The sequence below is a fragment of the Hyperolius riggenbachi genome, chromosome 1 (genome assembly GCF_040937935.1).
Source record: "Hyperolius riggenbachi isolate aHypRig1 chromosome 1, aHypRig1.pri, whole genome shotgun sequence".
Lineage (NCBI taxonomy): Eukaryota > Metazoa > Chordata > Amphibia > Anura > Hyperoliidae > Hyperolius > Hyperolius riggenbachi.
Genome location: NC_090646.1, coordinates 508366305 through 508384710, shown reverse-complemented (window position 1 = coordinate 508384710; position 18406 = coordinate 508366305). Strand labels below are relative to the sequence as shown.

The window sequence follows — 18406 nt, the reverse complement described above, 5'->3', positions numbered from 1 at the left end:
GCAGGTGACAGGGACCCCTTTAGGCAGCGGGTGACAGGGAGCCCTTTTAGGCAGCGAGTGACAGGGACCCCCATTTAGGCAGTGAGTGACAGGTGCCCCCTCTCTCTACCCGCCGCTCTTCCCCCCTCACCTTGCAGCACCTTCAGACCTCGATCAGCGGCGACCCGACCAGTAAGTGCGGGCGCTGGACGCACCCGCTCTATATGCGGAAGTGATGTCACTTCCACATATCAGTGCGGTGTGCTGGGTCGCACTATTGGTCGCCGCCTGATCGAGGTCTGACGCGGCAGCTAGGAGGGGGTAAGCGGCGGCTACAGGGGGGTGATCGGCGGCCAGGGGGGGGGGGGGGCAGCGGGCGGCCAGGGGGAGGCAGCGGCACCCTTCTGGCTCTATGTGCAGACGCCCATGTCCTGGACAGAGACTGACAGACAACTAGCATTTTCAGATGAGTTCCCCATCAACATTCTGTATACAGTATTTCTCTCAGAAGGGTATGACACTTAAAGAGGAACTGTAAGGAGAATAAAATATTCACTAAAAAGTAGTATATGACAGTGATTAGGTGTATAGATAGGAAGAAATGACCAATACATCTAAACCCTGACAGCAAGGTTCTGTAAAAATGCCATAGGCAGTGTGGGAGGATCAGTGCAGTTTCTAGGCTAAAATGCACCCAGGGTGAGGGTGTAAAAAAAAAAGATAGGTAGCTGCCCCCCAGTGTAGGTTAGATTAGGTAGGTGCCCCCCAGCGTAGATTAGATTAGGTAGGTGCCCCCCAGGATAGGTTAGATAGGTAGCTGCCCCCCAGCGTAGGTTAGATTAGGTAGGTGCCCCCAGGGGCGTAGCAATAGGGGTTGCAGAGGTTGCGACCGCATCGGGGCCCTTGGGCCAGAGGGGCCCCGATAGGCCCTCCCTCAACTACAGTATTAGCTCTTTATAGGTCCTGTGCTCATAATAATCACTTCTATAGATACTTTGAATAGTAGTAATCATTAACAAACTGTTCCCTATCCCCTTCTTGCACCTCTGACACTGTAGTTGCCATTGGCAGGTTTTGGTGCGCCGTATCAACTGTTATGTATAGAGTTCTTGGGGGGCCCCATTGTAAAACTTGCATCAGGGCCCATAGCTCCTTAGCTACGCCACTGGGTGCCCCCCAGGATAGGTTAGATAGGTAGCTGGCCCCCAGCGTAGGTAAGATTAGGTAGGTGCCCCCCAGGATAGGTTAGATAGGTAGATGTCCCCCATAATGGAGGGGGGAAGCACCGTAGCCGCGGGGAGGGCAACCCGACCTCTCCCGGGCCGCCCTCCGTGCTCCCCCCTCAGATGTATAGTGAGCAGCAGCAGCCAGGGAGGGAGCGCTGTATACAACATACCTCCCTGGCTCCAAGCGCTGCTCTCTCGTCGCTGGTCTTCTCCCATCTGCCTACATGCGTATACATACGCTGCTTCCGGCTAAACAGGAAGCAGCGTGTGTATAAGCGTGTATGCAGAGAGAAGACGACCGGCGGCGAGAGAGCAGCGCTTGTAGCCAGGGAGGTATGTTGTATACAGCGCTCCCTCCCTGGCTACTGCTCACTATACATCTGAGGGGGGAGCACGGAGGGCGGCCCGGGAGAGGGAGGGAGAGGTCGGGTTGCCCTCCCTGCGGCTACGGTGCTTTCCCCCTCCATTACAGCGCCCCCCTCCCAACAGCGCCCCGGGCGGTGGCACGCCCCGCACGGGGCTAGAAACGGGCATGGGGAGGATAGCTGTTTACTCTTGGCAGGATTAGCAAGTTTTTTTTTTTCGCTCTAGCACTTGAAAACACGCCCACAATGAAGGTTGTTACACCCTCCCCTCTTCCAACCTTTTTTTTTTTTCCCTAACTGACATAATTTGCAGAAGCCCAAGAAGTGTAATATGCACATGTGTAAATAGAAGCAGACAGGGAATCAGCTGTAGATGCTGAGTAGTATTGTAATGTTTTAGCTGAACAGAGTAGGAGAAATAAGGTGGAAGTCATAGGAAATTATGAAAAATGCTGTGTATGTGCAAATGACGTTAAATAGCTATTGGATATTGTTTAGAGGAGCCTAAAAGATGAGAGCGTGTTGTCTGTATATGTAGAGCAATGGAAGGGTGGGTGTAAAACAATTTTAGTCAGTAATGGTCACAGGGTAAATAAATAGATGTTTTATTATGATGAACAGGAATAGAGGAGTAAGCGGATCGAGTCTATTTCGGTGTATCAAATTTCACCTTGAAGGACAGTGCATGAAATAGTTGCTGCTTGTTTCATGTTACCCCTCTGAATAAAGGCACCCTCCCTCACGTTTGCTGTATCCCATGTGAATCTAAAAGGAAGTAATCTTCCAGCTCCAGTGCTCTAATAGTGCCCTGGCCTCTGGCCAGCATACTCCACCCTTAATCCACACCTGAAACCCTATCATTCCTGGTCAGTCCAGCTCTGGGCCCACCCGGTCACGCCCCTTCTCGCCCTAGCTGTGCTCAGCTCTCAGGTTACTTGACCTGGGTAGGGCCCAATTGAGCCGACCTTACCATCTACTGTAAAAGAAGCTATGACACTCAATTGGAGTTTAAAAGGCCACAGCTTTATTACAGTATTGAACATTAAAAACAAGCAAATTTGAAAATCAAAACAAATTAAAATAAAACACAATAAAAGATGACGTGGGCGCTCATGCGCTCTGCCCGGTCCCTTGACAATGCCTTTCCGTACTGGCCACCAGCCTAAAGGGGTCCCTGTCACCTGCTGCCTAAAGGGGTCCCTGTCACCCGCTGCCTAAAGGGGCTCCCTGTCACCCGCTGCCTAAAGGGGCTCCCTGTCACCCGCTGCCTAAAGGGGTCCCTGTCACTCGCTGCCTAAAGGGGTCCCTGTCACTTCCTAACCTGGGGGTCCCCTGTCACTTCCTAACCTGGGGGTCCCCTGTCACTTCCTAACCTGGGGGTCCCCTGTCACTACCTTACTGGGGGTCCCTGTCACTACTTTACTGGGGGGGTCCTTGTCACTTCCTAACCTGGGGGTTCCTGGCGCTACCTAAACTAGGGGGCAGCATTTACTTCAACCAGTCAAGCACAGCCCAGCATCACCGCCAGCCAACCCAGCCACAGCATCACCGCCAGCCAACCCAGTCACAGCATCACCGCCAGCCAATCTGGCCACAGCATCACCGCCAGCCAGCCTGGCCACAGCATTACGCAAGGCCTTTCAGCCCGCACGTCATCCCCAATCCAGCCAAAAACAGTATTGCCAGGCACAGCAGCCAGTAGAGGAGAATTGAGAAGCCAGGTGAGAGGTGTCTACCATTTTAAGGGGGCATTCTGCCTATTTATGTGAAATGCTGTCTATTTATGTGCCTCATGACTGCTGAATTTGTCTTGTTGGGGGCCTCATGATTGCTGAATTCGTCTTGTTGAAGGCCTCATGATTTTTTGGGGGCCTCAAGATTGCTGAATGTCTTGTTGGGGGCCTCATGATTTGTTGGGGGCCTCACGATTGCTGAATTTGTCTTGTTGGGGGCATCATGATTGCTGAATTTGTCTTGTTGGGGGCCTCAAGATTGCTGAATGTGTCTTGTTGGGAGCCTGATGATTTGTTGGGGGCCTCATGATTGCTAAATTTGTCTTGTTGGGGGCCTCTGGGAAAAGCTGAATCATCATCCTATGAGACAATAGCATTAAACCTACTTTTTAGCTTTTTAAAACGGAAAATAAAACTGGGAGATTCTAAAAAAAAATACATTTTTCAGGAGTAGGATGAATGAAATTGTTTATCTTCACAGTTTATTTTCAACTTGGATTTTCCATAATGTTCATGTATGAGTTAAAACGTTTGTACAAAGTTTAAATTGCTGTTGCCACTTTGCGATAGATAAAGTGACTTTTGGGTTGCAGTTTAGGCACTCGGCCTCCAAAAGTTTCGCCACCACTGTCCTAATCTAATGTCCCACATTGCTAAGTTAATGAAAATTTGTCACCACCCATGGCCACACCCACATTCTGGTCCATGGCCGCACCCATTTTCGGCGCACAACATAACACTCGGGTTTTTCGGCACACACATCTTCTCAAAAATTTGCCGCGCGCGCACTTCTTCCCTGCTTTTTTGTCCCCGATTTTCCAATGATTCTAAAAAATTATTGGACAGTCGATCAGCCCGCAAAATTGTATGATTGTGATGTATTAAAAGCTTCATCACAGATTTCCCTAAAATCATGTAAGCATTAAGAAAAAGTTCTGCAGCACTAGCACAAAATCTATAAGTAGAGCAGGGGGAGGTTTTAATTTAGCCACATGAGTTCGTGTCCTTCTTGCCACCAAGCCTGTGGTACCTGTTTTATTTCTGGGGCACCTTACAGCTGCCCTTGCTGACATATACCTACAGAATGAAAGAACAGTATACATAGCGTGAATCTGTCACAATTCACAATTTCTCTTTAGTCCGCTTTGTGCAAAAGTGAGTACACCCTCTACACAGTGAGCACCCTCCACATTCAGCGCCCGTGCTCAAGCTTCCACCAGACCAAAAATGTCCCTAACCGCTCACCAGATAGGCTGCTGACCTCTCATGGACCAGCAATCAATGCTTTTGGCGTCAGCTCAGGGGTTTCAGCCAAACGTTTCACACTGTGCCTGCAGAACTAATACATAACTCTCATAGCGGACTAAAGAGGAATTGTGAATTGTGACAGATTCACGCTATGTATACTGTTCTTTCATTCTGAGGTATACTTCAAGGCGAAGTGTTACTACTGTGGAAATCTGCTAATTGAACAACCGGAGTTGTGACATCTATGCGATTAACTGCTGGTCTGTGACAGGGCAGCATATATATCTGTTGAGCAGGAATTTCTCCTAAATAATTCGGTGGAGGCTGCAGCACGGGTACACGCAGTGGGGAGCACTCACGCTGCAAGGGTACACTCACTTTTGCATGTATGGGAAATTGGAAGATATAAAGTTACAGTTTTACGCTATGTTATGATACATGTCTTTTTGAGGAACAAGTGGAGCCGGGTTCGAGGTGCTAGAGAGAGGAGAGAAGACTTGGAGTTCATCAGAAACACGTATTCAGCTGATCTGTGACAAATCAGCCTCTGAACACTGGTGAGAGTATTTATTTCTGCTAGAGACTGGAGGCAGTTGCAAACAGTGGAACTTTATGGCTAACCTATCTATGCATGACTGTGGGGAGTGAGCGATGTACAGACATTTTTCATTGGGGATAACTGCTTTTCTTTGTGCACACTTTGTAGCTAGTACTGCAGCTATAATTCAACAGAGTCATATCTTTATGTCCTTGCTTGTTGTAAAAAAAAAAAAAAGAAGCATTTAACCCTTCCTACACCCTAGCATGTGTTAAATAGGGTTAAATAAAGGAGTCGTGGGAAATGTTATCTTATTGCAGGCTGGGAAGAGTGATGAAATACACACATGTCATTTACAAACACACTTGGGGATGTGGGAAAAGTTAAGTACTTTACTACACAGGCAGTGGGAAGAAGGCAGGGAGGTGGTGAGACTGCTGAGCTGCAGTGCTGACCACAAAGAGTTTGCATATTGCTAATATGCTTTAAAAAAGGGAAGCTCATCTAGGGCTTTAAAGCATTTTCAGTTGGAAACATCATTGTACAAAAAAAAAAGTACCATTTCAAGCAGCAGAATGCAGGCATAGGAACAACATTACTTTACAATTACTTCAAGTAATTTCTTTTACTAAAGACATATTAGAAAGTAATATTATAATTGATAGTATGCAGGCTGTCGTTTGCAACTGCATCATGGCAAAGGGAACTGAAACCTAACACGTAGACATAATTACAGGTACTCACAAGTGTCAGACTGTGTAAACAAAAACCTGTTTTCAGTCAGCTGAATACAAATGGGAAAGTCCATTCCAAAGACCAAGCTGGGCTGCTCTTATGTCTGGAGGACTTACACAGAGAGGCAAAAGAATGTGCAGGTTTACTTATGGGGAGGTCTGAAAAATTTGTTCACATTATCACACGCAGATGGCCGTGCGATCGGAACGCAATGGCTTCAATTCACTAAGCGTATCTCCTGTCTTTAATAACGTTTCTATAGTTATCACTATGGTGACGAGGCATGTAGTATTCAGGAAACATTTTACTTCAGTCAAACCTAAAGTTAACTCTTCTGTCTTTAAGTTAACTCTCCAATCCTTAAAATAACTCCAGAGTTAAAGACAGGTTGTTAATTAACTGCATGTCAAAATAACTACAGAGGAGGTAACTTAACTACAGAGGAGGTAAATTAACTACAGAGGAGGTAACTTAAGGAATGAAGAAACAAGATAACTCTCTCACTGTGTGGAGTTACATTTTCTCTTGCCTTAATATCTCCAGCATCTCCAGCATGATATGTGCATGTCTGCCTCCTGCACGAATTGCCGAAATACGGACGGCAACGTGTGTAATGTGAACGAGGCCTCGGAGTATGGAATCTAACAATCTGGAGCACACCTCATAACAAAAATCTCTGTGGTACGTAGCAGTTCACTTAATTAAGTTTTGAGTATGTCTGAAAATGTTGAAAGCAATAATATTGTACACCTTACCTGTCAAGTTTATCCTATTCTGTCTTTACCAGTGCTAAACCATAACTCCAGTTTAACTAGGGATGCTTTACTTCTTTTTCTCATATTGTTGTAATGGTTAGCAGTAACACTTTTAGCATTCAAAGTCTGTAACCATTATCATAGCTCATCGGGGCTGCTGAACATATGCTAGATTCTCGCCACTTGAATAAGTGGCATCTCGTGTGTGTAGGAAGTTAAAAAAAAAACACCCACAAAACAAATGTAAATTTCTGCAAAACCTACAAACATAAAATATCTCAGCACGGTGGTGTAGTAGTGGATAACACTCCTGCCTTGCAGCACTGGGTCTCTGGTTTGAATCCCAACCAGGGCAATATCTTCAAGGAGTTTGTATGTTCTTCCTGTGTCTGCGTGGGTTTCCTCCGTGGACTCCGTTATCCTCCCACATGCCAAAAACAGATACCGGTAAGTTAATTGGCTTTCCCCTAAATTGGCCCTAGACGGACATATGACTATAGTAGGGATTAGACTGTGTAGCCCTCTGAGGGGCAGTTAGATGCATGACTGTATACTCTGTAAAGTGCTGTGGAAGATGTCGGTGTATTATACTGTAAATACTAAATGATAATAATCTCTAGATACATTACTGAAACATCTGTGGCCTGTTGTCGCCAGGTCAGTGATCTGGGTACAAACAGGAAGAGAATAGATTTCAGCATTTATCAAAAGTGTTTATACTTATCCCTTTAGAATGTTGTCTTTATTGAATTTACCACAAGGACTCATTAGCTACTCCTGCCTCAAGTGTGTATGGGCTGCTGAGCACTGTAATAATGGTGTTCATTGGAGTCTCTGATCCTCTTAGTGATACTTCTTCTATTACTGAATCTGCCTTTCATGTCTCTGAACTTCTAACCTTTAAATGTTGAGAGAGGTATTTATCACTCAATCTGTTTTCTTTGTCAGAAATGTAGTGAAACAAGAAGACAGCTTTTTTTTCATAAAAGCAAACCCATATTTAAAGTATACCTGACCAGAGGCAAAGCTACTTAAAGCAAACCTGAAGTAAAATACAAAACCAGACACTCGCCTATGGAGAGGAAAGGCTCTCGGTCCTATAGAGCTTTTCCGTTCCTCTCCCGGTCCACTCGTTCCAATGCTGTCTCGCCCATTAGCAGTCTTGGACTGATGGGCCAAAGGCTGCTCTGTGCCATCACGGGAGGCTTTAGAAGTCTTCAGGAGCCGTAGTGCCCCCATCCCACCGCAATGCAAAAAACCTCCTTCATATGACCCTGCCCCAGGGTGCGCCGACAGGGTCATATGCGTAGCGCCCTGCACGCCCCTCGCCATGTGATGTACTCCCTGCTGGATAGAAAGTATGTCACTGGGATTACCCGTCATATTTGCGTCAGTCCACACATGCGCACCGCTGCTGCCAAGAAATGTAAACATTTTTTCCTCACCTATTGACTTCCATTACCTCCACCTCCGCTGTGTTGCTGCAGAAGTCCGACGGTAACACGGTGTTGACTTTGCAGCGGGTTGGTGGCCGATTAGGCACTTACGGCGAAACACTAGGTGGTAAGTGTGCTAGGCTCCATTGCCTTGCATTGTCATTGTGTTATACTTCCGGCAAAAAAACACAACACAGGGGGCCTGAAAGAAAAATACTAAAATTAAAGACAACTGTTTTTATATTGCCAGTAATAATGTCCCCTACTTTTCAAAGAGAATGCCTTGAAGATCTTGTCAAGATGGTATAGAACACCAGTAGTGCTTAATAAAATGAACGCTGCCATATCAAAAATGTAAAAAGGTTCCATGGTTCATATATGGCATACTTGCCCCTTAATTCAACCTTTTTGGGCAAATATTTGTACAATTGCTAAAGACTGCCTTGGGTATTGAGCTGGCAAACACTTCTGCCTCCTTATTGCCGTTAATGCTCTCTATGCCAATCCGGAAATTCAAAAAAATCCTTACTGTATTGAGAGACTTTCTGGCAGCTGCCTATCTCACTATCCCTAAATTTTGGAAATCTACTATTGCTCCATCCATCCAGGATTGGTATAGGAAAATGGAATATATAGAACAAATGGAGGACTTGGTTCAAGAATCGTGTGGCTGGCCGTTATCTCATGCAAATTCTTGGTTGTTATGGCATATATATCAAGAATCAGATGAATGGAATAAGAATGCTGGGTACTTCCTGGTAATGGGGTGGTTACTTGATGTGGGGCCTACAGTGTTTATATGTATTATAGTGCTACAGTGTCTGCAATTAGTTATGTTCCTGTTGTGCTAAGCAGAACCTCCTGTACTGGGGTTGGTGTAAGCCGATGGCATTGCTGGTTATTCTGGTACTTGTTAGCAGGCTGTTGATTGTTGAGATCCACTGTGAGAGGGAGAGTGGGGGTGAGGGGGTTGGGCAATGGGGAAGATGGGGAGTTGGGAGGGTGATATAGGAATAATAAGTGTATGGACCATTGCTATGATATCATTCAGGGCTGTGCAATCGGCGTTGGAGTCAGAGTCGAGGAGTCGGAGTAATTTTGGGTACCTGGAATCGGATTTGGAGGTTTCATAAACTGAGGAGTTGGAGTCGGAGGATTTTTTTATACCGACTCCACAGCCCTGATATCATTTTATGCTATACCAAGGTGTAATTTGCGTACTGTTGTAATTATGCTGCTATTGCTATGATGTGTTTTTCATAGAAACAGATGTACACTGTTATGTGATTTAATTTCTCATGACTGTTTCTGTTTAGATGTAGTTGTGATTCCAATAAAACTTACTGAAATAAAAAAAAATAAAAAAGTCTACTGTATACTTTTATTTTTTTGTATTATTCTCCTTGCTGTGAAACTGTACTATGCATAACCTGTACCACAACTAAAATGTTATACGTGAATCTGGTGATGTGCAGCTTATTTCTTAAGCTGGTTGCTGTAATCATAGCAGAAATAATCTCATAAATCATGTGTAAACAAAATGATTTTGACAGCATCATGTGTCAGCAAACAATGCTTTTGATGGTGGCCAATACTCACTGTGTCCTGGGTGATATCATTTGGCAAGCATGGATGTGTCTGTATCAAGGCATAAATAAAATATGAAAAATACGGACAAAGAAAAAGCCAGGCTTTCTGACAGGCTGAATGAGTGTTGCCATCAATATTTTTCCTATTAATAACGTGGTTTACTTCTGTCGACCCTTCCATTAAACCACCTGCCAGGTGGCCATCTGAACAGAATGAATATAGGATAAATTAATGTATTATTTATAATATAATGAATTAATGACAGATGAATAAAGGACTGTTCAGCCTTCAGTGTGACAAGACACTCACTATTTAACAGAAAAAACAGGGCCAAAGCCTATTCACTTTTTCTCTTAACGTGCACCTGAGATAATCCTATGATGTTCGTAGGCTCCCTCAGTTCACTTGATATCCACCATACCCCCCCCCCCCCCCCCCCCCCCGGTAAACTGGCCAGTCATGCACTCCTGCGCAGAATAACGGGGGGGGGGGGGGGATAGCAAGTCAACTGAGTGGCCAGAGAGGATAGCGAAGGGGCCCAGGATCCTCATGTGGCTGGAGGAAGCCCCAGGTAAGTATAAACACACCCCTGATGGCCATCTTAGGTTCTCTTTAACCACTTCAGTACCAACATATAAAACACCCTTAAAGTGTACCGGAGCTGAAAATAGTAAAAAGATTTATACACACCTGGGGCTTCCTCCAGCCCCATCTGCTTAGATTGCTCCCACGCCGCTGTCTTCTGCTGTCTGCAGCTTTGGGAACCAGGTCCCGTCACTTACGGCAGTCGGCTCCAGTCTACGCAGGGGAAGTGCGCTGTTTGCGTATCTCTCCAGCAGCCGCTGGAGAGATACATAGATCAGGATCAGGAATTCTTTATTATAGAGGGCACACTTCTCCTGCGTAGACTGGAGCCGACAGACTTCAGTGACTGGACCCGGTTCCCGAAGCTGCAGACAGAGGAGGACGGCGGCATGTGAGTGATCCGAGCAGATGGGGCTGGAGGAAGCCCCAGGTATGTATAAATCTTTTTACTATTTTCAGCTCTGAGTCCCTTTAAGGACCAGAGCAGTTTTGACATTTTAGCTATGTCCCTATGCAATCAGCAATAATTTAATAACCACCACTACTAAACACTACTAAGATTGGCTAGTTCTCCTGTTTATCAGAAAACTTAAATTATGTTCCTGTCACAATTTATGGTGACGATATTTGATTTTAAATAAAGGTGGGTTTTTGTTACAGTGTTACTTCTTTGCCTTGAACTGAAAAAAATAATATAAGTATTTTTAGTGGTAAAAATAAGAGAGAAGGGGTTAACAGAAAAGGTTAATTAACAATTTTATTATGTAGAGGGTGTGGTCTTAAAAGTGGGTGGGGTTATGAGCACAACGGGAGTGCGTGTGGCCGCGATGCACATGCGCAGTACAGCATACCTTGGGACGACTAGAGAGAAAGACTGGGCCGGCCAGAGGTGGATAGGAGCATTCCAGGAGGACAACAGAGCCCACGGGGCTGGAGGAAGCCCAAGATAAGTATACATGCTTTTATGTGGGTACACTTGAATTCCCTGGTGGTCCAGTGGGTCCCTAACCCCCTGGTGGTCTAGTAGGTGGACCCCTGCAGACGCCTATATAGAAATCACTGGGTGGAGTGACCTTCCCCTGGTAGTCCCTAACCCCCTGGTGGTCTAGTAGGTGGACCCCTGCAGACGCCTATCTAGAAATCATTAGGTGGAGTGACCTTCCACCCAGCTATAGATGCCCCCAGTATAGATAGCCAGGCATGGGTGCCCCCTGTATAGATAGCTAGGCATGGATGCCCCCTGTATTGGTAGCCAGGCATGGGTGCCCCTGTATAGGTAGCTAGACATATATAGGTAGCCAAGTATAGGTGCATCCAGTATGGATAGCCAGGCAAAAAGTATTCCCTGCATATGTAACCAGGCATGGGTGTCCCCTGTATCGATGGCTAGGCATGGGTGCCTCCTGTATAGGTAGCCAGGCATGGGTGTCCCCTGTATTGGTTGCCAGCCATTCCGATAATTCACCTCCCCTAGATCCAGAGACGAGCAACTCTCCCTACCTCCTCTTTTAGCATTTAGCCTTGGACTGCCGTAATCAAGCTGGGACCCGACACTTGACAGGCAGCTGCCTACTGGGCCAATCGTGCGGAGTTCATGTCCAATAAAGCCACTGAGCCCGCCGGGGCTCAGGGCCGGTTCAGTGGAGTGGCCGTTACTTAGAAGGAGTGCTAGTAAGTTTGCAGCGGAAGCTACGCTGCTCTACCACGCTTAGTGTACGTATAACTTGTGCTCCTCCCATTAAGCTGCGCTGCTTTAGCACACTTGACTCATTTCGTGTGCGTTATCTGCACAGAAAAACTGAGAACTCATGTTAATCAATTGACTAGTTTACACTTAATGCATTTTTCGTGTGCAGAATAATTCGGCACATTTTGTCAGTTTTCTCTATCAATTACTGTATATTAGCAGAAAAAAATCACGTTTTTCTGCATACAAACACACATGGGGGTTGATGCACTAAACCATGCTAACTCATAGCACGGGCACGCTAGCGAACGGTTTATGTGCACAAACACGAATTTTCTCGCAAAAACTTGAAGTTTTGCATGTGAAAATTCACATTTGCACACGTAAACCATTACGCGCAAAACTCTAGTGCGGCCGTACTATGAGTTAGCACGGTTTAGTAAATCAGCCCAATGGCGTCCAGAAAAAGCATGCAGGAAAATGCGTGCAGAAAACTGAAAGTAAAATGTGTACCCTGTCTATCCTTTTATTGTGTTGTGTTCCCATTTTTACAGGGAACGCAACAAAACTCTAACTGTGAGCCTAGCATCAATAACACTTACTGTAAATGCATCACATAAATTAAATATTATTCACCACATTACTATTTGAAACATTCCCAAACTGGCCTTGACTAACAATTATTGCTAGAATGCTAATTTAAGGTTGTCTGACCAGACATAACATATTCTCGTTTTTATTTTAGGTGTGGGAAATTGCTGTCATGCCATCTTTCCTCCAAACGGTTACGGTAGCCCAATGATAGGCAAACTAGGCTCTCCAGCTGTTAAGGAACTACAAGTCCCACAATGCATTGCAGGAGTCTAACAGCCACATCATGAGCCATAAAGGCAAATGCATTGTGGGACTTAGGCTGCATTTGCACTTGTGCGGTGCGAATCGCCGCGGTAAAAATTTGCATGCAGATGCGTAATTCACATGCGGATCCATGCAAATTTTCATTCGAATTCGCATGCGAATTCGCACGGATGACAATGTATGCGAATTTAACCATGGCAGTGCTGGTGTGCTTTTCATTTGTTTTATGCGAATTCGCATGAAAATTCGCATGCCCAAACCTCATGCGAATTTCCTATTAAATACATTGTATGCGATTCGCATAGCGGTATGCGGTATGCGAATTCTGATGGCTCTGCCATGCGAATTTTTTCTGCACAGAAGAACGCAAAGGAATCCTGACAAGTGGAAACAGTCCCATTCACTTGTATTGCTATGCGAATTTGCATGCGAAAAACGCATGCGAATTCGCGATAGTGGAAATGAGCCCTTATAGTCCCTTAACAGCTGGAGAGCCAAGTTTGCTTATCACTTCGATAGCCATACGCTGTACAAATATTCTGCCCAATTAAGCGCTTGATCAGACGAACATGTCTAATTGATTGCAAATATGAATGGCTTTCATTATTAACGGTTATAATTATGATCGACACAACGATTGAAATTGCAATCTTTGTTTTTTGGGTGGTCGATTGTAATGTCTATCATAACATGGTTTACCATCACCATTACAATCAAAATTGCACGGTTTATGGCTATGTCAGTACAATTGTCCAGGGCTAACTTGAACCTGCTGCTCTGTGTACAGTACATATAGTGTATGTTTATGCGCAATGCAAGAGAATAATCTGAAATTTACCTATCCTGAAAGAAATTTGTTAGCAAACAAATAGCATCTTCCTGATTAAAGGACATCCAAGGTGAAAATAAACTGATAGAGAAAAACAATTGTATATATCCTCATTTTTTATATCCCACAGTTTTATGTAAAATTTCAATCTAGTTTTTAAGTTTTACTGTTTCATTCTCTCTGCTCAATGACACCTTCATTGAATTATGCCAGAGCTCAAACCTATGAATTATTGACCCTTTTTTTATCTCTTTCCTGTTCCCGAAAGCCTTTTAATGACAGAAAAATGTTTTATGGTTTTAATTACTTATCGGTGAGGGTTATGCTGTAGTCTGACCCAGTCCCAACCTGAATAGAAACTGTCACTTGCATACCTGATGTTTAAAGAGAGCCCAAGGTGGGCTCAAAAAATAAAAAAAGTAGGCTACCTGATCTGCAGGGCTGAGCGGATCAGGTATCCGCAAAAAACGGTGCTCCCGTGAGCCGCTATGGCCCACTATCACTTGCGTGACCCCTGGGACTGAGTTGTCTCTCATAGCGTGCAGGGAGGTGGAGGAGCAGCAGGAGGCACAGCCAAGGGGAGAGAGCTGCCCAACGGCAGCTCAGGAAACCCTGTAGGAACACCCCTGGCGGGCATCTTGTCGCTAAACTCGGGGGGCTACAGCAGGCCGGTGGTGGGGGGCAGAGAGCGGCGGTTGGGGGACACAGAGCCATGTCATTAGGCAGAGATCATGGCTCTGTGTCCCATCTGCCCCCCGAAGATCCACCTTGAGTTCTCTTTAACTCTTTCAGTCACAGAAAGAAAAAAAGGAACACAGCCTAGTTATTGTACATTATTGTACATATACATGTCTATCACATCATGTAACCTAGGTTGTCCTTTAAAAACGTCCTCCCTTTCCTAAAAGAAATGATAACCACTTACCTAAGAAACGGTATGCATTTGCCCAGGGGATTGTTCTGTATAATAACACTTGATTCATTCATCTACTGTGTAGCTTTTTTCTATCCAGAAAGTAAGTTCAGGTTCATCTCAGCCTAAATTTCTGAGAACGAAATAGCAATCACTTGACTAGCCATTGTTCTTGCGTTGTTCCAGTAGTTTGCTGGGTCTCTACTGTGTTTTGGTCACTGTCATGTCTTCTGTCATTAGATCTCAGTTTCCTAGCAAGAGGTGCACAGCTAGGAACCTTTGCAGCAGCATGAAGTTTCCGAGGGGCTGCATTGAAGGCTGGAGTGCATGCCATGTAGCAGAGAGAGAGGTGTGTGATCGGTGTGTGTGTGTCGCCTGTTCCTTCCCCCGCACTCCTCCTCTGGGAGTGTGACATGTATGGGCTGCAGGTGTTACATTGGAGGAGCAGAGACGTGGCACAGTGACACTGCCAGCTATGAGAATCCTCTTCCTTGCCTGCCTCAGAGCTCACACTGGCAACTCCACCACAGCACTCAGAATCAAGTAAGCAGCAGCAGCAGCAGCCTCCCATTCACATCACTAATAACACTATGGAAGCTGCTACAGATTGTCTTTTCTACGTGTTTCATGACTGCATGTTGTGTGTGTGTGTGTGCCTGTGTGACACACACTTATCAATATTTACCATCTCAGAAAAATGTACTCTTATTTTACAATTCAGTTGCATAATAAAATCTCCCCCCTCACTTTTTTTTTTGTTTATCCTTACATGGTGAGTTCAGTTTTCAAAACATTGCCAAAATATACAAATTGCTTGTTCCCTCTACTGGAGATAGAATTAAGGAGGTTCACACGGACGCTTGGGGGGCTTTCTGCGGCAATCGTCCGCGTCCCGTCGCGATCGGTGGGGGACATGATGAGGCGGCGGTGAATCGACCCTAGAAACCGCATGCGGGTTCTAGGTTTCGCCTGAAATGACGTGGTAAATTGGGAACGGAACGCCGTGTTTGCGCAATCGTCCCGGATGCTTATCGGTTATCGCCGCCAAGCATCTGTGCGAACCGGCCTTAAATCCGGCTGTGCACTGTACACCTTTGTTTTTGATTGGCACTGCGATGACATTACGATTGACATCTACCAAGAACCAATATTGCAGTTCTGTATTTCGATTGTGATGTGAAACTCAAACACTAATGCTGGGGATACACGGTACGTTATTTATTTGCGATCTGACGTGTCCGATCACCACGGCGGATCGATTCTGCGCTTGATCCCCGCGGGCGGACAATAGAAAAAAACGAGCGGCAGATAAGCACCCGCGGGGACGAGCGGGAATCGATCCGTGCGGTCGAGCGGGGACGCTCCGGCATCGAGCCAGCGGCTCGATACCGGCGCATAAACGCACCGTGTATGCCTGGCTTAACATGGTGTTTAGACGTTTTTTGTCTAATCAAATGTCTAATGGGTCAAGAAAATTGTGTAGTATATGGCTACCATTACAAAAGCTGAACTGGAGCTTTGAATGCATCTAAAACCACTTGACAGCTAGTGACTAACCTTAAATAATCAAGTTGTTAGTGAAGCTTAGTTCACAATGGGTGTTGTGTTGTGTTATGTAACAGCAGGAACACAATGGAACAAGAAAGCTTCGGTGTACATTTTCTATGTGTTGCATCACATACAGTGAAGCATACAGTCAATGATAAGTATGCTTCACCGTCACTGTGCTTGTTTTCTAGTAACTACTTATGCCGCACACCGTTAATTCTGCCACACTGTGAACTTTGCATTCGTGGCGCGTTGCAGCAAGCCACGTAACCAAGTGGCTGTTATGCCACACCATAACACACCACTGTGAATGTAGCCTTGAAGTGAACCTGCGACAAATAGTGTCTGAGGATTTATACTTCCCTGGGACTTTCTCCAGCCCACTTCAGGTTTTTGGTCCTCCGCTGAATGGCCTGATACTTTGGCAAAGTCGTGCTATGCATCCTATCCTGTAGGACTCAAAGTGCTTGAGAGCTGCAGCCACTAAGGGCGTGGTCAGTAGGCCGCCCTACAGTGTTAGGGAGTCTTACACATGGACTCCTTACTGAATAGGTACTGGCTTACTGAACAGGAAGAGCCAAGGTTTCAATTCTGGTGGTGCTCTTAGCCAGTACTTTATCCAGCTACCAGTGACCCCGAGCTGAAATTAAACTTATAAGAACAGTTGTATCTATCCTCCTACTCCTAAAAATTACTTTTTAAAGATATCCTATTTTTATTCTATGTTTAAACATTTACAAAGTAATATTGTTAATGTTTTATGGTCTCTGATCAATGATGTTTCCCAGAAGTAGAATACACAAACTATTGAACTTTTTTATGTATCCTCTGCTCTCAGAAGTTTTTCTCTGTAGAAAAAAAGTTTTATGGCTGTAATTCTGCATCAGTGAGGGACCGCTTATGCTATAATGACAAAGAACCAACAAGATGGAAACTGTTACTTGCATGCCTGAAGTTTAACTCTTTGAGGTACTAAAAGAAAATAAAAAGGACAGCCTAATTATTTGTGTGCTTGGCACTGTACATACGCATTTATCTCACCGTGGCTCATAAGCAATTAATTTTTTTCTCCCGAGTTTTCTCTCAGGAGCTAATTGTTCATCTTCAGTTTAAATTAACTTTTCAGCACATTGCAATGGAAAAAGTACCAAAAATAGGTGAAAAAGTACCAGCAACATTATTTTGATTATTTGTTTGTTTGCTGGTGGTTTAAACGGCATTTTACTGACAAATCTCAAAAAATATCACCTAGGAGAAAACTTAAGAGAAAAAGGGAATTGCATATGGCCCATATTCATTGTCACCTCAGGTACCCTTTAATTGAAATGTCAGTCAGGAAAGCTGAATTACAAAGTGGCAAAAGTTATTGAGTTTAAAGTGAACCAGAGAGGAAACTTGGGTCAAAAATCAAATACTTACAGATCCTCCAGATGTTTTCCACACCATCCTCCGGTCCAGAGTGGTCCACAGTCCAGGACCCTCCTGCACATCTTACCAAGCTCCTCTTAAAGTGGACCTGACCTCTTGCAAAGGACAGAAGGAAAACAAAGAGAAATGCACCCTGTATGTATTTAGGGAGTTTAGCCTGACTAATTCCCCCTCATCTATGAATGACTAATTTCGACCCAAAATTGGTTGCATCATCGAATGGGCATTGGTGGCACCAATTTTCATCCGATTCGATAACAATTATTGCCTCAGATGGTCAATTGGCCACCAAGTGGATTAACATATTTGCACCTTTATTTCTATTACAAAATACGAGCTGATAAATGTTCATGGGACGCCTGGGGCTTGGCATATATGCTTTGATAGTCGTATTGTGAAGGTGCCCTCCCTTCATGGGTGAACACACACAAAGTGTACTGAGCACTCATTTTTTTATAATATGAGGGGGGGAAAAGGACAGAGGGGTTCGGTTCTCAAAGAGGGACTGCCCTGCAGAAAAAGGAAAAGCTAGGAGCGGTGCTTTCTTTTGTCCCGCAGTTAGAGATTTTTCTTTCCCAAATTGATATTGGGCTGCCATAAATAAAATAACTCGTTTTTTACCCTTGCAGTAAAGCCAGTGCTCAGTGGCATTCTCTTCCTTTACTTAGCGGTTTCTTAGCTCTTTACTCCTCTATATAATGTGGTATCTCAACAGCTAATCCAGAGCTCATTCATATGTTACACTTTGCAAACACAGAAGCCCTGCTACTACTTGCAGCATGAAGGTTGTGTGTACACTTCACAGAGCAGAAATAGGGAAGTAACTGCATCCTCATGTGCTTACGTGGAACAAGACTGAAGCATTTACGGAAGCCTTCAGTGAAAAAAGCAGCATTTTGCTAGCCTGTGGTTTGTTTTTGCCTTTTTTTCAGTTAAAATGTTATCATCACCAC

At 44.8% G+C, this 18406-nt stretch overlaps 1 protein-coding gene and 1 long non-coding RNA gene across 2 annotated transcripts in view; one reads left to right on the top strand and one right to left on the bottom strand.

Annotated features, from left to right (window-relative positions):
* Positions 1-7578: 7578 nt before the first annotated feature.
* Positions 7579-14703, bottom strand: LOC137555920 (uncharacterized). Its single transcript, XR_011028590.1, has 3 exons — positions 14490-14703; positions 8025-8217; positions 7579-7926 (listed from the first exon to the last, which is right to left on the bottom strand). It is a non-coding gene; the product is annotated as an uncharacterized lncRNA (long non-coding RNA).
* A 92-nt stretch (positions 14704-14795) lies between these two features.
* The window catches only part of GLT1D1 (glycosyltransferase 1 domain containing 1), a 143111-nt gene continuing 139500 nt past the window's right edge, over positions 14796-18406 (top strand). Inside the window, exon 1 of the mRNA XM_068271598.1 lies at positions 14796-15020. Coding sequence (XP_068127699.1) covers positions 14953-15020 — 68 coding nt within the window. The 5' untranslated portion in view covers positions 14796-14952. The remainder of the gene's footprint in view (positions 15021-18406) is intronic.